At 38.1% G+C, this 21,455-nt stretch overlaps 1 protein-coding gene across 1 annotated transcript; it reads right to left on the reverse strand.

The window, feature by feature from the left end:
- Positions 1 to 812: 812 nt before the first annotated feature.
- LOC107796849 (NAD kinase 2, chloroplastic-like) lies at positions 813 to 19,770 on the reverse strand. The gene is made up of 8 exons (XM_075232936.1): positions 19,135 to 19,770; positions 16,144 to 18,099; positions 12,211 to 12,332; positions 11,949 to 12,090; positions 11,636 to 11,860; positions 11,370 to 11,444; positions 9,795 to 9,896; positions 813 to 1,563 (listed from the first exon to the last, which is right to left on the reverse strand). The coding sequence occupies exons 1-8, from the start codon at positions 19,366 to 19,368 to the stop codon at positions 1,360 to 1,362; spliced, it is 3,060 nt and encodes a 1,019-aa protein (XP_075089037.1). The 5' UTR covers positions 19,369 to 19,770; the 3' UTR covers positions 813 to 1,359.
- Between the last annotated feature and the right edge of the window lie 1,685 nt (positions 19,771 to 21,455).

Here is a 21,455-nt window from a genome sequence, read left to right on the forward strand (position 1 = left end):
CGGATACATTGTGAAGAGAATCAACTAGTTAACTAGCAAATATAGTTCCATTGATGTGGAGGTCAGCTCCAATAGGAAACGTACAGTTAAAAGTCAGACTTGTGACCAATTTGTTAACTTAGAAACCAAAAGTTCACCCTTAGCTTGATCGTAATGCCATTTAATTAGAGCTATATGGAGGTCATCTTCAACCACAAAATGGTTGCATAAACTATAATTTGTCCAAGAATGTAGTATCATCAAGGACATAATTATATGTTCGTTATGTATTTATAACCAAACATGTATTATAAGGGGCGGGAAGTAGAGTTTGGACCAGGGGATCGACCGAACCAGTAGTTGTGGTCTAAACCCTGCATTTATCTTAAGAAATTCATTTAATATGTACAAATTATTAATTTAGAACCCAATAACTTAAAAGAGCTAAAATTATAAACCTACACTTTAAATTCTAGATCTGCCTCCAAAATATGAGGTCCTTAAAAATATTTTTCTTCTGAGACAAAATCATACTATATTGACCTTATGTATATACATCTACAAAAACTTCGCCAGTTAAAAAACAAAAAACTTTAGCTCTAGAGCTGAACTTCAGACCTGACTACTAGAATGTTGAAGTTTTACGTGATTGCCTTTGCTACTTCAGCCTCGTATGCTGAAGTTATGCGAAAAAGCGGGTATGCTTGCAATTTTTTTGCAAAGCGGGCACACGTTAAAACGTGACACAAAAGACAGGTATAGATGCAAATGCCCCCTTTTGAAAAGGTTAACAACTATCTTATTTAATAGAAAAGCTTCAACAAAAAGTATGAAGTAACAAATAATTCTCAATCTTGAAAAAAAAAAAAACTTTATTCTCAATGAATTATTTCATGCTGCAGTAAAGGTATTGTCTGCTGACTCTGCTTAAACACAAAATAAGTGATCAGGGTTTAATAACAGGAGGCTGCCACACTTTTATCAAACAAGATGGAACAGTTCAACACACTCTTAATGTTTGCTATTACCAGAACATAACTTCTGGAGTGGGCGGCGGCTGGAGAGACTTGATACCTATAAAAGAGGTATCAAGAAGTATGATAGCCGAGAGATACCACGAACAGAACTCTCTATCTCAGGCAGATGAGTAAAGATTGCAATTTTATAAGCGTCTATTGTAGAGTAACGATATAGAAAGTGCCCATGTTGAAATGCGACATTGCTAAGAGAGGATGAAAGGTGGGGAACACTAATTGCACCTATGAGAGCCATGGGAAACGAATTTTATACCGTGTAAAGTGGATCTTCTGTAATTCTGCTGATCTTATATGACTGTACAAGAATCTACATAAATGTGGGACAGGATAGTTCCAAGTTTCTTCAGAGTGCTTTCTGGTCTAGTCTTTCATTCCAATTCAGGCAACGGATCAAGCTACCAAACCAATCACCTGTTTGGTCACATTTATTGACTGTAGGAAGTGGATGCTGACTCATACATATCCGAATAGAATCTCCTCTAGACAGTTGTTGCCGTCTCTTCCCATCAAAGGAGACCCAAGCATTGTTGCGTGCATCCTCTGGAATCTGTTTGCAAATAACTTAACTTTCTAACTGAATGGTACGAAATGAATCCACAAAAGAGCAAAACGTTTAGAAAGACGCAGTTGTGCCTTGGCTGACTGCTAGACACATGCCATGAAATCATGAGAGATTTCATGATTTGACAACAAGAAATGGATATGCATTCATCAAGGTGCCAATAGTCGAACAATAATGGTGTAATATCAAGAAATTGGATACGTGCAGTCATCAAGGTGCCAATCATAAAACACGATAGTTGAAATTAAGGCTTTTGCACCGACATTACTCTTTTAGGGAAAAACTTAAAGCATCCTAAGAAACCTAAATTCATTGAGGAATCATGTCTACTTTTAAGAATACTGACAAGAACATATACTAAGATGACCTATCAAAATCAGGCACAACTTCAAATTTAATTGTTTTAGTAACTTCATGACGAGTAGAAGAGAAGTCCAAAATCAGAAGTAGCAGAATAAAAGGACTCACATTCTACAAATAGAAAACATCGTTGTTTAATGAGGAAAGATAAGAACTTATAAAGAAGCTGCCTATATGTTCGAGCAGTTAAGGAGAAGACTTGAAATCTGTTGGGATTTTCCTGTGCAGGTTCCAATCCTGTTGTCGACGAACATTTTGTGCTACTGAGGTGTTATGTATAGGAGGATACATATCAAAGTGAAAGTAAGTTCTATTGAACAGTTATTAGACCAGCAATGTTATATTTATGTGAATATTGGGCTGCTAAGTCCAACACATCCACAAGATGAGTGTCTCAAAGATCCGAAACCTAAGATGGATGTGCATTCAAATAAGATTAGACAAGATTAAAAATAACTACATTCGCCGGATGAAACAAGTAGCATGAGGATAAAATCAGAGAATGTCACTTTACATGGTTTGGTCATGTCTTGTGTTGACCTCCACATGCACTCGTATGTACACTGTGGGTGTTAAACCATGGAGAGTGAAGGTGTTAAAAAGAGACGAGGTAGACCTAAAATCACATGGAAGTAAGTTGCATTGATTCCAAGAGATTGTAAGTTTTTTGAGACAACTTCTTTCATGTGTTTTAGGCCTATCTCGTCTCCTTTTATCACCTTCACTTACCATTCACTGGAATATCACGTTATTACGTTTACTTTAGGCCTATGTTTTCTAGGAGTTTTCTAGTCTTACTACAGATTCTTATGCTAGTAGGAAATATCGAGAACTTCTAGTACTTCTCATTTTTATTTTTATTTTGTACAATATTGGCCTGAGATGAATTTAAATGGAGAACATGGTCAGTGAGGATTCATATAGCGACCCCAACTTGTTTGGAATTGAGGTGGTATTGTTGTTATCATAAAGAAAGAAAGGTACTAAATAAAGGGGTGTCATAGACTCAAGACGATAACAACAAAGAGAACATGGACTATGCCATGTATTGTCCTCTTTTTTTCTCTTTCATTTTCGTTTTCTTTTTGATGAAGATTTTTAAAAAAACACAAGACTAAATAATCCCACATTTTATCATGGGATTATTTTCTTTATCCATGATACCAAACGACCCCTAAAGCACTCCCTTCCCTGTATAATTGTATGTATAAATCCACAATCGCCTCATGCACTACTTCTCCTTGTACATTATTATTCCTTAACTTCTATTGCCTCTATAAGTTTCTCTTCTTATTCACTATAGCTTGTCAATGGAAGAATTTTGAATAACAATTCCCCTCTCTCAACCGAATACCCTAGATTTCTTCTTCAACTAGATTTTGTATCATAGCCATCATAGCTAATTCTCGTTTCACTTTCATCTTCCTCATTTTTTCACCCTCATCTGGCTCACCTCTCCCTCTCTCGTCTCTATATCTCCCAACATGTTCATTAACATCCAACATTAATGATATTGGATCCACAAGATGAGGATTTACCAAAGAGACGAGGAACATGCATTGGATCTACAAGATGAGAATTTACCACCAAAGTTTTATGATGATCCATTGGAGTATCCAACAATGTGTGTCATTGACCTTCCTCCTTTCATAGAAGCTCAACACGATATTGACTTGATTGTTGACTCTATCATTCCAAATAAGTCAGCATAATGCGTTAATCCTAAAGTCCATAAAAATATGCATAACAAGAGGAAGAATTACTTATAAAGGAGTGGAGTAATAAGGGAAAGTTTAAGTCCTTGTGTTGTACCTGCCTTGCTCGTTCCTAAGAAATATGGATTTTGGCGCATGTGTGTTGATAGTCGTGCTATTAACAAGATCACCATCAAGTATAGATTTCTTATTCCTAGGTTTGATGATCTTTTTGACCAATTACATGAGGGCAAGATATTTTCTAAAATTGATTTGAAAAGTGGCTATCCCCAAATTCGAATGAAGAAGGGAGATGAATGGAAGACTGCATTCAAGACAGGCAAGGGATTGTACGAATGGCTTGTTATGTCATTTGGGCTCTCTAACGCTCCTAGCACATTTATGAGACTCATGACCCAAATCTGTCAGCCATATATAGGAAAATTTGTCGTTGTTTATTTTGATGATGTACTTATTTATAGCAAGGATGATCAACAACATTTGAAGCACTTGAGAAAGATTTTTGAAGTTTTAAGAGAGCAAACCCTTTATGCCAACTTGAAGAAGTGCAAGTTCTTTTCTGAGCAAGTCTCTTTCTCGGTTATATTGTCTCTATTGAGGAAATTCAGGTCGACTCGGAAAAGATTGAAGCTATTGCTAGCTGGCCTATTCCAAAAAGCTTAATAGAGATTCGCACCTTCCATGGTATGGTGTCTTTTATCGGCGTTTTATAAAGAATTTTAGCTCTCTTGTTGCTCATATTACCGAGTGTTTGAAGGGAAACTCATTTAAATGGACGGATGCTGCCCAAAAGAGTTTTGAATTGATTAAGACAAAGATGACTCAAGCACATGCGCTTGCTTTGCCCAACTTTGATGTAATCGTTGAAGTTGAATGTGATGCTTCCGTAGTTGGGATGAGAGTTGTTCTTAGTCAAGAAGGTAGACCCATTGCTTATTTTAGTGAGAAGCTGAATGATGCAAAGTTCCAAGTATTCTACTTATGACAAAGAGTTCTACACCATTATCAGAGCTTTTTCTCATTGGAGTCATTATCTTTTACCTCGAGAATTTGTGCTTTATTCTGATCATGAGGTCTTGAAGTATGTGAATAGCCAACATAAACTCAACATTAGGCATGCCAAGTGGGTAGAATTTTTGCAAGCCTTTCACTTTGCTATTAAACACAAGGCTAGGATAGTCAATCAAGTAGCTAATGCATTAAGTCGCAAGCCTTGATTTGTTTCTGTCATGCAAAACACTATTGTGGGCTTTGAACACAAAGGAATTATATGCAACAGATCCAGACTTTGGAGCTATTTGGGGTCAATGCTGGGAGGGTCCTCAGCGTATGTTTGTGCTTAGGGATGGCTAACTTTATCATGGTTAGCAGCTTTGTGTTCCACAAGGAAGTTAGCGTGAATTTATAATCCGTGAGTCCCATGAGGGAGGGTTAGCTGGCTACTTTGGGCAAACAAACACTCTACGCCTAGTTCATGAAAACTTCTATTGGCCTAAGATGGTTCGGGATGTCAATAAGCTGGTTGCAAGATGTGAAACTTGTATAAAGGCAAAAGTGCACAAAGGCAATTCGGGTCTGTACACTACTTTGCCAATTCCTACTCAACTTTAGGAAGACATTAGCATGGACTTTTTGTTGGGCCTTCCAAGGAATCAAAGAGGCAAGGATTCCATCTTCGTGGTTGTCGATCGAATTTCAAAGATGGCTCACTTTATTCCTTGCGATAAGAATTGCTGATCTTTTTTTTTTTAATCATATTGTGAAATTGCATGGAATTCCAAGAACTATTGTTTCAGATAGGGATTCAAGGTTCCTAGGGCATATTTGGAGGACTTTATGGGCTAAACTTGGTACTACGCTAACACCTAGCACTTCTCATCATGGGCAAACCGAAGTTGTCAATCGAAGTTTAGGTGCTTTGCTTCGTGGGTTAATAAAGAAGAATCTCAAAGAGTGGGAATCGTTACTTCCTACTGATGAGTTTGCCTTCAACAAGTCAACCAACCACACTACGGAAAAGAGTCCATTCGAAGTTGTCTATGGTAAGAATCCTCTTGAACCACTTGATCTTTCTCCTCTTCTAGCCACTCATTTTTTTAGCCGAGATGTTGCTGATCGAGTGAAGCAACTCAAGAAACTACATGAGAAAGTTCGGTCACATATCAAGAAGCAAAATGCTAGATATAAAGAAAAGGCTGATATACGTAGGAAACATGTGGTGTTTAAGGAAGGCGACCTGGTTTGGGTTCATTTAAGTAAGGAGAGATTTCCAAACCGCAAGTTTTTTACATTACAACAACAACAACAACAACCCAGTATAATCCCACAAGTGGGGTCTGGGGAGGGTAATATGTACGCAGACCTTACCCCTACCCCGAGGGGCAGAGAAGCTGTTTCCAGGAGATCCTCGGCTCAAGAAAGCAACAAGAGCCGATATATTAGTACTATCAATAGACTCATAATAAAATAACATAAAATAACAAAATATCAACAATATAAGAAATATAGGAAATACGAAAAAGATGGAAGGTATAATAATATCCAGCAGATAAAGCCCTGCATCAGTAGCTGACCAGTAGCATCCTAAGACTAACTCCTAACTGGCTAGTCTCACTCTAGTGCGCTGTAGAAATATTCACAACTTTCCCTTAACCTACAACCTTAATGCTCGACCTCCACAATTCCCTGTCAAGGGTCATGTCCTCAGTAATCCTAAGTCGCGTCATGTCCTGCCTGATCATCTCTCCCCAATACTTCTTAGGTCTCCCTCTATCTCTCCTCGTGCCCACCACAGCCAGTCGCTCACACCTCCTCACCGGTGCATCAGTGCTCTTCCTCTGAATGTGCCCGAACCATCTGAGTCTTGCTTCCCGCATCTTGTCCTCCATGGGGGCCACGCCCACCTTCTCTCGAATATCTTCATTCCTAATCTTATCCATACTTGTATGCCCGCACATCCACCTCAACATCCTCATTTCTGCTACTTTCATCTTCTGGATGTGTGAGTTCTTAATCGGCCAACACTCGATCCCATACAACATGGCCGACCTAACCACTGCTCTATAAAACTTACTCCCTCCGTTCCAATTTATGTGAACCTATTTCTTTTTGGTCCGTTCCAAACAGAATGACCCCTTTCTAAATTTGGAAGCAATTTAGCTTAAACTTACAATTCTACCCTTAATGAGAAGCTTTTATAACCACACAAATACCCTGGACCCCTTTTTGATTTGTTTAGGACCACAAATTCTAAAAGTTTTCATTTTTTCATAAACTCCGTGCCCAGTCAAACAGGTTCACATAAATTGGAACAGAGGGAGTACCTTTAGTAACAGTGGCACTTTCTTGTCACACAGGACTCCCGACGCTAACCTCCACTTCATCCACCCCACCCCTATACGGTGTGTGACATCCTCGTCGATCTCTCCGATACCCTGAATAACTGACCCAAGGTACTTGAAACTACCCCTCTTAGGAATGACTTGAGAGTCAAGCCTCACTTCCACTCCCGCTTCCGTCGGCTCGGCCCCAAATTTGCACTCGAGGTATTCCGTCTTCGTCGTGCTCAACCTGAAACCTTTAGACTCAAGGGCATGTCTCCAAACCTCTAGCCTCTCGTTGACGCCGCCTTGTGTCTCGTCAATTAGAACTATGTTATCAGCAAATAGCATGCACCATGGCACCTCCCCTTGAATATGATGAGTTAGTGCATCCATCACCGGGGCAAATAGGAAAGGGCTGAACGCAGACCCTTGGTGCAACCCCGTAACAACAGGAAAATGTTCGAAGTTGCCTCCTACTATCCTAACCTGAGTCTTAGCTCCATCATACATGTCTTTAATCACCCTAATGTAGGCAACCGGGACCCCTTTAACCTCTAAGGGACTCCATAAGACCTCCCTAAGAACCCTGTCGTACGCTTTCTCTAGATCAATAAACACCATGTGGAGATCCTTCTTCTTATCCCTATATTGTTCCACCATCCTCCTAATAAGGTGGATAGCTTCTGTGGTAGATCGCCCCGGCATGAACCCGAACTGCTTGTCTGAAATAGACACCGTCCTTCGCACTCTCATTTCTACCACTCTCTCCCAGACTTTCATGGTATGACTCAGTAATTTGATAACCCTATAGTTGTTACAGCTCTGGATATCGCCTTTGTTCTTATACAACGGAACCATTGTACTCCACCTCCACTCTTCAGGCAACCTATTAATCTTGAATATAACATTAAACAACCCAGTAAGCCATTCCACACCTGCTCTACCTACACACCTCCAAAGTTCAACCGAAATTTCGTCTAGCTCTGCCTCTTCTCATCTTACGCATTGCCTCCATGACCTCAATGTCCCTACAATAACTTAATTCATAGGGACTATCGGCATTCCTCAATTCACCTAGTACAATAGCAAAGTAGGTCTGCCACCTCCTCTTAATCTGGTCATCCCCCATCAAAACTTTGCTGCCATCATTTTTTATGCACCTCACTTGGTCCAGATCTCGAGTCGTCTTCTCTCTCACCTTAGCGAGTCGAAATAACTTCTTCTCCCCGCTTTTGTTCCCTAATTCCTCATACAGACGAGCAAAAGATGCCGTCTTAGCCTCCGTTACTGCCATCTTCGCCTCCTTCCTAGCTACCTTATACCTCTCCATGTTCGCTCTCTTCTCCTCCTCGCCAGTGCTCCCTACTAACCGCAGGTAAGCCGCCTTCTTTGCTTCCACTTTACCTTGGACAACTGCATTCCACCACCAGTATCCTATGTGGCCACCGGTGCGGCCCAAAGATATCCCTAACACCTCTCTCGCCGCCCTCCTTATACAGTCCGCCGTCGTCGACCACGTAGTGTTTGCATCCCCACTACTTCTCTACATTACAAACGCGAGCTAATTGACCTTTTAAGGTACTGCAAAAGATTGGTGATAATGCTTATCGCTTGGAGCTTCCCAATGACTTTTTGAAGCATCACCTACTATTTCGATGACTCGAGGGCGAGTCCTTTTCAACCAAGGGAGAATGATGAACCTATGGAGGCCATGTTTTCTACAACATTGGAGGCTTATTGGGCTCATGAAGGTGCCAATGAATTTGGAGAATTAGGCCACGAATTTAAAATGCTTACACTAATTAGACTTAATCCAATGAGGCCCAAGAATTTCAAGAAATTGAAGAAGTCCAAGAATCCATTCAAGATTAGGATTTCTTTTCCTTGAAGATTACAATAGTAGGATTATATATATTTATAGTTCTAGTCAAACTAGGATTGTTAGTTGGTAGTCCATTCCAACTAGAATTCTTTTTCCTATTTTAGTTAGGATAGGTTCTCTTTGCCTTATTTTTATTCTAGTTTAATTAAGATTAATTTTACTTAACTTTATCAATTTTGCTCATTGTAAGGCCTATTTAAAGGACTTAATATGCTGAACATTAGTGATTAGTTTTTCTAAGTTCTTGCTTCAAAAACGTGATTTACTTTTTATTTCATTGTTCTTCCTTTATTCAACGCTTCTTGCAATCTTGCGGGATTGAAGAACGTGTGGGTGAGGTTTTTTTTCATCTTACATTCTAACGTGAGCTTGAAGAACGCTTTCGCTAGTTTTGTGAAAAACATTAGCGGGGTGCTTTTGTTTTTCTCTCTTCTTTGTGCTTGAGAGGTGCAAAACCTTGAAAGTAAATCAATTAACTACCCTTCCAGACACTAACTTTTTCTTGAGAATCGAGGTATCCAGCCGAGCTTGCGTGCACCTTGACTAGTTTCACAGCGTACCTGCTACCTCCCACCAGCCACATGTATCGGGCAACTTTGTCCATGGACAACACTTGAACACATGAGAAGAAATCACCTAGTGTTTTTGCCTCTGCTAGGATTTGAAACTGAGACCTCATGGTTCTCAACCTACGTCATTGACCACTAGGCCACACCTTTGGGTGCTATCCTTCCAGACAATATCTTAACTGACCGTTAGGCCACACCCTTGGGTGCGACCCTTCCGGACAATAACTTATTCCATTGTCTAAGATGATCTTTCAAAATTTACTAAAGAAGCCCCCAAGAGTATTAACACACTGTACCAAGGTACTAGCACTAGTAGTTAAAAGTAAATATATACCATTACTATTTAAATATTCATGGAGAAAGTCACCTTTAGCTCCAGCTTTGCAGAGTCCGGAAGAATGACAGGTCTGAATGAGAGCGAGTGTGGGCAGATTGGTGTGAAGAGCATGCAAGGAACATTTGGGTGCACCTGCATGACATAAATTTCCTTGTGATATACTATTCTAGCATCCACTTGGTAAAGGCGAATCAATCAACAATTATTGACCAGAAGGAGCACAGCTAAAGTTTCAGCATCAATTAAATGAACAATAACAACCAACATAACTTTCAAAAGTAAAAATATAGATCAAGAACTGTGTATGAAAATCAAATAACAAAACCATCTTATTGCAAGATGTAACTTCAAGATTGCAACTAAGTAGAACGAAAGAAATCAGAAAGAAATCTTCACACAACTAGCTAAAACTGCTTCGTAGTACACTGAAACTAATTTGTTTAATATTGAGTTCCGTCAATTTGCTTTCGATGCCAAAAATTGGTTCATACTTGCTGATAACCTGATTGATTACTGCAAGTTATTGCTTTGTTGCACACATCTACACTTAGAGTGACATTTTATGAAGCAATTTTACGATCTCCACTATTCTCAGTCATACAATAAATAGGAAATGGAAACAAGATTATGCATTTATTACTTTCAGTAAATAACAAATAGGAAGTGGAAAAAAATAAATCAATTGTTCAGTATCAGATTATGTAACACAGCTAAGGATCATAAACATAATCACCACTGAATACAGAACCATGCAAAGAAGTCTTGCTATCAGTTTTGTTTAATGCTAAATATTAGGCTTTCAACCTTTAAAGAAAAACCCCGATAGTAGGTTTTCAATCAGGAGTCCAAATTTGACTAGCTTAGCAGTTTTCCCCAATATCTTCGAAAGTAACCTTTCCATCTATTTCAATTCAAGTGTCTGTTGCATCACCCCATTTCCACATCAATAATAACGATATGACAGGAGGAATCAACTAGCTTCTACCAATAACTCGTAAAATATGTCAGGAAACGTCTATATCTTTACTATTAAGTGCACAATGCAGTCTACTTTCTTTTCCTGTCTCTTCTTCTCTTATTTCTTAATGAGAGGGGAGGGGGTAGTCAGCCACTTCTCTGTGGCTCGTTTTTTAGCTGTTCACCAATGCCACAACAAACTGTTAAAGCTATAAACCTCACCATCTTGCACTATTTCTGTAATTCAGCTTTAACTTATTACTACCTCGGTTTCAATTTATGTGACACACTTTCCTTATTAGTCCGTTTCAAAAAGAATGGCATGTTTATATATTTGGAAACAATTTAACTTTAAACTTTTCATTTTACCCAGTTTAGCCTTAATGAGAATCTTTTATAACGACACAAATGTTATGGCCCCACAAAGCTTTTACCCTTTAAGCTTTTAAGACCACTATTTAAAAAGTCTTCTTTTTCTTTTTCTCTTTTTTTTCGTATCTCTGTGCCAAAGTCAAACTATGTCACATAAATTGAAACGGAGGGAATATTTGCTTTGGATACAATTCATTGCCTGTGGTATTTCAGGACACATATGTTCAATTACTCATGTAAGTTAAAAGGTTCATATCTCTTAGGGATAATAGGTACCATGGAACCTCCAGCAGCCGTAGAATAAGCAGTACTTCCAGTTGGTGTGGCTACTATGATCCCATCGGCTTGCACCTGCCAAATAACATAAAATGGTGTCACAGGTATCTCCATGTCCTATAGCTCCTTAATCAAGTGGATGCTTGTTGAAATAAAAAAGTTGGCTAGGAAGGTCTACGAAGTCTGAAATATGAAAAATGGGATAATTTTTGGTTCTTCTGCAGGGGCAGCGGGGTGGTTGGCAGTTAGGTTTACAAAAAGTGCACCTTGGTAATGAGGCGATCATGTTCATAACACTCAATTTTGGAGAGATATGGATTAGAACCACGATCAACTACAACTTCATTTAGGACATCGAACACCTTTCCAGGCATTGCCTTTCCATTTCTGAATATCTCACATCGAAGACGCATTCTCAGAGTTATATAAACACCATCCAGAGTGCTATTCCCGTGAATGACTTGTCTTAGATCCTTCTTATAATCTTCAAACTTTACGGATTAATAAGAAAAAGTCAGAGGAGAGACTTCCTAAGTGAATTAAGAACCAAATCATAATGTTTTCAGTCAAGAAGCATACTGTATGGGAAGTGAGAAATCCAAGGGATCCTAAATTAAATGACACAACGGGCGGGATAGCACCTCGAAATAATTTAGAAGCATGGAGTATAACTCCATCTCCGCCTAGGCAGGCAACAAAATCAACACTTTCATGAAGATCACTGCATTAGGTACAACAGGCAAGGTCAGCATATCTTAGTGAAGTAAAAGAAGTGAACCGAGACAAACAAACAAATATATGAAGAGTGCTATCTGAGTGTAAAGTTTGTGGGTCATTTCACCTGGTATCTTGACAATAAAAGGTCTGAACAAATCCGAAGCCTGGAGTTCGTGCAAATATATCATGCACCTCAGGTTCAACAAGAACTTTCATTTTCTCTTGGTAATACAAGAAAGAAGCAACCTTCAAAGAAGAATTAGAAAGAAAGAAAAAAGCAAAAGAGTTAAAACTATGAGATAGTAAACTATTTGCTAGAGATACTTATCTAAAGAACGAAAAGGACATAGTTTTCGACTGCATAAGCATGTTGCAAAAGAAAATAGCGAATTTTCCAGAACTACATATTTTCTTAAAATCAAAGCAGCGAAAGACTGTTCTGAACAAATATAATTCGAACGGGGAAAAAAAAATTCCCAACAACAAACTGATGAAAAAACTTCAATGCTCTGATACCATGTTAGAAACCAAAGAAGTTCTATATTTCATATCTAGAAGAGAAGATTACAAGGCCTATTTATAATACTAATTCACCTAATCTATTAGTTGTCATACACCTAATTACACCTACTATACAACTCATATACATGTGCTAGCTATGATGTAGTACATGTGTATACATGTGCTACACAACTTGTATTACACCTACTATACAACTCATATACATGTGCTAGCTATGATGTAGTACATGTGTATACATGTGCTAGACAACTTGTATGTCAACACTCCCCCTCAAGTTGAAGCATATATATTGATCATGCCCAACTTGTTACAGATATATTCAACTCGAGCTCCATTCAAAGCTTTTGTAAAAATGTCTCCCAATTGATCTCCAGTTCTAACATGACCTGTAGAGATGAGCTTTTGTTGAATCTTTTCACGAACAAAGTGACAATCTATTTCAATGTGCTTAGTCCTTTCGTGAAATACAGGATTAGAGGAGATATGAAGAGCAGCTTGATTATCACACCACAACTTTGCTGGCAATGTAGTTTGGAAGCCAACTTCACTTAATAGTTGATGTACCCATACAACCTCACACACAGATTGTGCCATAGCTCTGTATTCTGCTTCCGCACTAGATCGAGATACGACATTTTGTTTCTTACTCTTCCACGAAATCAAGTTTCCACCAACAAAAATGCAATATCCTGTCGTGGATCTCCTATCGGCTTTTGACCCTGCCCAATCTGCATCTGTGAAACACTCAATGTTAGTGTGTTCATTATTCTTATATACTAGACCCCGTCCTGGAGATCCCTTTAGATAACAAAGAATCTGCTCCAGAGCCGCCCAATGCCTGACTGTTGGGGAAGACATAAACTGACTCACAATGCTGACAGAGTATGCGATATCGGGACGAGTTACTGTAAGATAGTTCAGTTTCCCAACCAATCTCCTATATTTCTATGGATCTTCGAATAACTCACCGTCTTCTTTCACGAGTTGTGTGTTAGGAACCATTGACATGCTGCATGGTTTAGATCCCAACTTTCCAGTTTCAGCTAACAAGTCAAGAGTATATTTCCTTTGGGACAAGAAGATGCCTTTCTTGCTCCGTGTAACTTCAACTCCCAAAAAATACTTTAGTTACCTTAAATCTTTCGTCTGAAATTGAGTGTGAAGGAAAGACTTTAGAGTTGAAATTCCTGTAATATCACTTCCAGTAATAACGATGTCATCAACATATACTACCAATAAAAGAATACCATCATCAGACTTTTTATAAAACACCGTATGATCGCAATTGCTTTTCTTCATCCCATATTCTAGAACAGCCTCACTAAATCTGCCAAACCAAGCACGGGGACTCTGTTTCAGCCCATAAAGAGATTTTCGAAGACGACATAACTTTCCACACTCCCCCTGAGCAACAAACCCAGGTGGTTGCTCCATATATACTTCTTCCTGAAGATCTCCATGTAAAAAAACATTCTTTATATCAAGCTGATGCAGAGGCCAATCATAAGTAGCTGCCATGGAAATGAATAATCGAACAGAAGCTAACTTGGCGACCGGGGAAAAAGTATCCAAATAGTCGACTCCATAGGTCTGTGCATACCCTTTTGCAACAAGGCGTGCCTTAAGGCGAGCTACTGTCCCATCGGAGTTAAACTTAACAGCAAATACCCACTTGCACCCAATAGCCTTTTTGTTAGTGGGCAGATCGGCCAACTCCCAAGTACCATTCTCATCTAAAGCCATCATCTCTTCTATCATTGCATCATGCCAACCTGGGTGGGACAATGCTTCACGAACAGTTTTAGGTATCCTAGCAGAATCTAATGATGCAATAAACGAGCTAGAAGAAGTAGACAAATGATCATAAGACACAAAAGAAGAAATAGGATAAGTACATTGTCGTGTACCTTTGCGAATGGCAATAGGAAGATCCAAACTAGGATCTGAAACACAGGAGGTTGGATCTACCGACGAAGCAGAAGTAGGTAAAGGATCGGGTTCTGAGGTTTGTTGTCGCCTGGTATACACACGAAGAACAGGTGGCTGCTCGGATGGTCGATCGAGGGAAACGGGTGACTGAGGAAGAGGTGTTGGAGAACTAACTGGATGTGTGACAGTGTAGACCAAAGTATCATCTTCTTCCTCAGAACTGTTATAAACATATGAAGAAAAGAACGGATAATTTTCATGGAATGTGACATCGGCAGACACTAAGTACCTTTTGAGATCTGGAGAATAACACCGATAACCTTTCTGAAGACGTGAGTACCCTAAGAACACACACTTAAGGGCCTTTGGATCTAATTTAGTTACCTGTGGACGAACATCACGAACAAAACAAGTACAACCCAATATTTTGGATTCAATAGGAAATAATGGCTTAGAGGAAAAAAGAATGTTGTAAGGAATATTACCATGAAGTACAGTGAATAGTAATATTTGAACAGTGAACAGTGCAGTGAACAGTGATCTTGGAAAATGAAAGTTGTCAGGAAAAAATGGCCGGAAATAGTGAAATAGAATCAAAGTAGCGAAAAACTGTTCTGAACAAAAATAATTCGAACGGGGAAAAAAAAAAATTCCAACAACAAACTGATGAAAAAACTTCAATGCTCTGATACCATGTTAGAAACCAAAGAAGTTCTATATTTCATATCTAGAAGAGAAGATTACAAGGCCTATTTATAATACTAATTCACCTAATCTATTAGTTGCCATACACCTACTATACAACTCATATACATGTGCTAGCTATGATGTAGTACATGTGTATACATGTGCTACACAACTTGTATTACACCTACTATACAACTCATATACATGTGCTAGCTATGATGTAGTACATGTGTATACATGTGCTAGACAACTTGTATGTCAACACTAACCAAGATTCACTTCAGCAAAATTAGGTAGAGACTTGCATGACACTGAAATTCATGATGTAAGAGGGATGGAAGTCAATGGCAAAGAAGAAATGAGTAGAGAAAACTAATGGTCATATATTCCTTTCTCAAGTTGGTTGGTGGATACAAAATTGGACAGAAAGTAGATGGAATTCATATTACAGATGATTGACAATAACTAAATGTCCACTCACAAACGAAGTGCAGCTTTTGTAATTTGTTTGAATATGCTGAGAGGTCGCGCTAGTATGATGCAGGAACATATGTCGAGCATATTCTGTTTTTCTTTTTGTTGATAAAGAAAAAATGGGAGCAAGCAGGCCTACTTGATCACGCAATCTGGAGTTTCAAAGTGTATACATTGATTTCACAGAGCAGATAAGATGATTATCGTGTAGCACAGAAATTACAAATGAGCCAAAATAAATCTCTTGCTCTCAAGGAAGGTCCTTTGCGGGTCTTCCTTTCAATTGTAAAAAACACAAATGTGAGCGTTGCTATAGTAAATTAACAGCCCTATTAAAAGTATTGGTAACTGTATGCATCTTCATGAAAAACAACAGGGACAGTCCAGCATTAACAGAGTAGTCATATATCAGAGTCCAAGATCGATAAGTGATCTGTGTAAGCACCTCTTTGGCTTCTTCCATGAGTTCTTGTCCCAGCTTCTTTAAAAGTAGTACGGTCTTTGGCGTGGATTTCCATAAAAGCATCTGCTGCTGGGTGTTAGGATGAGTGAAGGCCAAGGAAGTTTCTGTTACCTTTTCTCTGTTGCACAAAAACCCGTCTGTGCGAACCAAGAACATCTCTGCCTTCCTTCTGGACTGCAATCTTACCACACCAGTTGCAGAAGCGCACATATTTCCTTCAATTAGCTCCATGTTATCATCAACTGAAGGCCTGGGGGCCTCAACGTTCCTCCTCTCAATGGCAGTGGCTGAGGACACAGCATTAGCATCCAACTCGTTACTTGCATCAATAAGACCACTGCTTTTAACAGAGGTATGTACTTCACCATTGTTGAATCTGTTCAAAATTGGCACTGCAGAGCCATTATGACCCTCATACTTTTCCATATTCGCAGAGGAATTCGAAGGTTTCGTTGATAAGCGCATATTACTAGATGGCCCATTTGGATTTCTAGAATCCATAGCTCTGTCCTCAGTGTAACTGTCTATGATTTCATTCCCTTTAGGTACTCTCTTGTAGTAATACCTCGAAGCATGGAGCCCCTCCAATCTTTTCTTTCCATGAGTGAAATATGTCTCTGGTGAAACCTTTCTACTCCTGAAATATGTAGACATCTCAGTCCGGGAGAAAAATTTAGGGGGAGGCAGTTGCGACTTAAGAGGGTTTGTTTTATTATAGGATACTACCCCACCATCAGCAGTAAGCAATGTGCCTTTCCAAGTGAATTCAACAGTATCATCAGCTTCATTCTTACTTAGGTCTTTGTTTTCTATAGCTTCAGGAATTTGTTTGAAAAGTTTCCCAGCAGAATTTATGCTGTTTGATCTTGTAGGTAGTGTCCCATTTTTGTGATCAGATGCAGACACACCTTCACAAGTAGAAGTTTTATTTTCTTCTGAGTTAACTGGCGTGCCTGCCTCCTGTGTTCCTCTACTACCACAAAATGAGTTCACACTGGAGGTCACATCCTTACTAGCATTCGGCACAAAGTGTGATGTGTAGCGAGTCATGTATTGTCTCCATCTGGAGACCATAGCTGATGTCCTCCAAACTCCTTCCTTACTGTGGAGAAATATGGGTCTTTTGTATACATCAGAGACCAGTGCTGCAAACTTCTCAACCTGCTGCACTGAAGGTGTTGTGCCAACTTCAACAGGGAGTTTCAGTACTTCAATATCTCCAGAGGAAATGGCTTCATCTAGCAATTTTTCATAGAAGTTGTCCTTTATAGTCTCAGCTCTGAGATCTATAATAGTTTTGAATCCTCTCTCCAACAGCCATCTAAGACCTTCTTCAGTTACCTGTCCACCTGTCCAAAAAGCAACCTCAGAACTTGCAGATTCTGTCTCTTCTTCTGATGAAAAATAAACAGGATTCCAATTAGCAAACAATGTATGGTAGGGATGGTCATCTCCACGGGGAAATCCAGAATCGTAACATACATTCTTCAGTCTTTGCAGCTTTCTCCATACATTAATGCTCGTAGGATCATCAGGTGTTATAAAGTTTTCAAGAGCAACATGCAAGCTCTCACAATACCTCTTCATTTCACCTCTGAAAAAAGCTAGTGGAGGAAGCTTATCATCCATTACATGCACATCAAAATCACTGAATGAGTTGATGATAAAGGATCTCCCAGATAGAACATCCTCCCTCCCTTTGTTTAGAAGACATACCATACATCCTAGAACAGAAACTATTCTATCCTCCAGTAAATGTTTATCTTCTGAGGGTACATCATATGAGATACTACATTCTCCAGTCACTGGATTGCATAGTGTCTCCATTAATGTGTTATGAAGTTGTTCGGCAGCTCGAAGGATTCTACAATAAGCCTCTATCTCAGCAATATCGCCAGGTAGAGGGCCAATCCAGGGTAACTTCAGTATATCACGGGGCTGGAGAATTCAAAATTTCAGGAAAGCTGTCAGCTAATAACAAAAAATTCAAACCAACAACTTTCAGGCAGAGATTAATAGTTGGAAACTATTTATCTAGAACTTCATAATACCTCTAGTATGCTGGGTAGTCCCATTTTTTGTTAATTGAGTTACTTATATCAGAAAATAAAAACATAAATTTTGACTAGAAACCATCCCGGATCAAGTAAACAAACCATAAGAAAACAAAACGCAAAACTTTCAAATTAAGAACTAATTAGAAACAACTAAAAAAGGTAATGAGAACATAACATAGTTGAAAGAATTGTGTGCAAATGTTTGTTTGCTTAAAATTTAAATTAATCAACTAAGATGTTTTCTCGCGTCGAGTTTCAAGCAAGAACCACTCTGTTTTTCGTATCAGTCTATACAAGAGACACCAAAACTGTGAAACAGGCTATCAGATACTCTATGCCACCACATTGGGGCAAAAACAAAATAGCTAGAATCGGATCTGATCGCTTGGACTTCTGGTTAGAATTCATCTATCTGACTTTTACTTCCTATACCAGGGCATATCAAGGTTCAACCTTGGCATATCTTACATGAATCAAATGCTCCGAAACACGATCTCAAGTCTGCTCTATCTGAAGACTCACTGGCCTATAAAGTCATCATTAGTGCACAGAGGCGGAGCCAAGATTTGCACTTTATGGGTGCGAGTTCGAAATTTTATCACAACCCATTTGACTTATTAGGCTCAAAATCTGTTATTTGTATTTATTTAGTAGACGTTTTAACACATGGACTGGGTTTGAGTCAAAGCTATTAGGTTCAGTTGAACCCATAATTTCTAAGCTAGGTGGTTGGATATAAAGAAAGACCCAAATTTTGGCATCAGTAGTACATTTCAAACAAGATCAAACATAAGCTTCAGATAACATCCCTTTCAACCAACAAATTAACAAGATAAGAGGGCAAGTATTCAATCAAAGCTTAACTGAGAGAATGACATTAGTAGGTAAATGGAAAAATGAAAAAATTTAAAGCAACCTGAGAATCAAATCCAACGTTAGAGGAGAAAGCATTAGAGAGCTCAGCACTGACAACAAGCTTCTTCTGTCTTCTCCTTTGAACCCATCTCAACCTCCCACGCCTATACCCATATGAAAACCCAATACCAAACCCTGAAATTTTTACATATCTTAGCTGACAATCTTGAAAATGGATTGGCCCACCAGCAACTTTCCGACCCATATCAAACTTGCATGGACAATAGGCTGTCATACTACCATTCAAAAAAAACCTTTATACTCCAATTCTTTACCAGAAGAACTAAAATAAGCCAATAATCATTGATATATTTTCCAAGATAATGGTTTCTTGCATCTGGGTATAGTTCTTATGTTCTAGCTTCTGTGAATAACCAAGGATCATCTTTGTATTCCGATTTCTGAGATTTTGGGTTCCTGCTTATGTGCATAATTCCAATTGTCAAGGTTCAGAGCAAAGAACGGATTTTGGAGCTGATAATAAGTTTTATCTACATGGTATTTTACTTATATATATATATATATATATATATATATATATGGGTGTCGGTGCAACAACAATACCAAAACTGTGATGGGGATAGTATCGAAAGAGAGGGAAAGGTAGGACAATGAAATTTTGTGCGAATCGATAATCAAAATTCCAACAAATTTGGAGTATAGGTTCAAGTATTTTTTTTTTTTTCATTATTATTATTAGTTTCTTTACATTTGTCTTGAATGTGTATGCTAAGTTGTCTATCGAGTCATGTAGTTTGCCATTTTGTAAGAAAATAATAAAATGAAGTTTAAGCTTTTTTATAAATGATCGATGTTATTAGACGAAATAAGATGATTGAAATTTCTTAAAACATCTTTTCTTTTTAAACTTTACCGTGACTAAAAAAAATTGAATGACAAAGTTAGACGAGATAAGATGATTGAAATTTCTTAAAACATCTTTTCTTTTTAAACTTTACCGTGACTAAAAAAAATTGAATGACAAAGTTTCAGCTATTAGTACTTTCTAAACATGCTTCAGATTGGAAACTTAATTAGGAACAAGCTTTTCTATCAATCTTGGTTTATAAATCAAGGGCGGCAAAGATGCAACATTTAGATCTAATGACCTTTAAGAGATCCTAAACTGGTATACACATGTTCGACCCTATTTTTATCTAAATTTGAGGTCTTTTCATAATGTAAACACAGAATTTCAAAATTTAAAATATACCTTGAATATAAATATTCAGAGACAACCATGAGATATTTAAACAAGAAGGATCGGTAACTCTTGGTCAAAATCTTTCATACGATAATAATAAAAGTTAGATTTGCTTCATCATACTATCTTATAAATGGCACGCAAAAATCCTTCTAGACCACTGATTTATAACAAAAAACTTTAACAGTTAGGATTCAAACACAAACTCATTTGTTTCTTTAAATGACTTATAAACTATCAGTATTTATGTCATGATGTTTAAAGACAATAAGCTAAGATAGATAGATATGTAGTAATGTTTATCTTCTCTTTCACTATGCCTTTATTCATTAAGTACACGCTTTATTTGCACGCCATATTATTTATTGATTTTCACCTTAAATATGAGAGTAGTATTTATACCATGTTTATTGGAATAGAACCTAAGAATTATTTCTCTCTTTAATTTTTATGTTATTTATAATTGTCGAATACAAAAAAAAAATGATGCAAAAAGGAAGAAAAGAGATTCAAAGGAGAAACATGTAATCATCGAACCAAATAAAGATACACATGATTGATGAATCGTATTAGATATCACAGTGTGCTATAAGATCATGGCCATCTATCATAATTCTGATATTAAATTTCATAAATCACAAGAATAGATGATTAAAGAATGAATAGAGTAAAGAAAGTTGAACTCAATTTTTTGCCACTCTCTTCTCTATATATCACTTTGGAATTGACTTTGCCTTCATGAATATCACTTTATTTCCTCAAAACAAACAACGAGTAAGAAGGATGATCCTTTGGACAAAAGTAATTGTTTTGGCAAAAACAAAACCATTCCATCAAAATCGTAAAAATAGCACGGTATAGCCAGTTTTCGGACTGGTCATTCAAAAATAGCCAGCGTTTACAAAGTCAATGAAAAATAACCACTATTTTGCTGCAACAGAGACCGGTCCAACATAATATACTGGAGTTCGGTGCACCTGTGTATGAACTCCAGCATATTATGCTGGATCGGTATACTTTACTGACTCTAGTATAATATACTAGAGACTGGAGCACCGATGCTCCAAACTCCAGTATATTATACTGGACAATTATACTTGCTGGAACTCTAGTATATT

The sequence above is a fragment of the Nicotiana tabacum genome, chromosome 16 (genome assembly GCF_000715075.1).
Source record: "Nicotiana tabacum cultivar K326 chromosome 16, ASM71507v2, whole genome shotgun sequence".
Taxonomy (NCBI): Eukaryota; Viridiplantae; Streptophyta; class Magnoliopsida; order Solanales; family Solanaceae; genus Nicotiana; species Nicotiana tabacum.

Coding starts and splice junctions, on each gene's coding strand:
- LOC107796849 (XM_075232936.1), bottom strand. CDS start 19,368: ATGACAGCCTATTGTCCATGCAAGTTTGATATGGGTCGGAAAGTTGCT. Junction 18,100..19,134: donor ACGTTGGATTTGATTCTCAG/GTTGCTTTAAAT, acceptor TGAATTCTCCAG/CCCCGTGATATACTGAAGTT. Junction 9,897..11,369: donor CGGCTGCTGGAGGTTCCATG/GTACCTATTATC, acceptor TATGTCATGCAG/GTGCACCCAAATGTTCCTTG.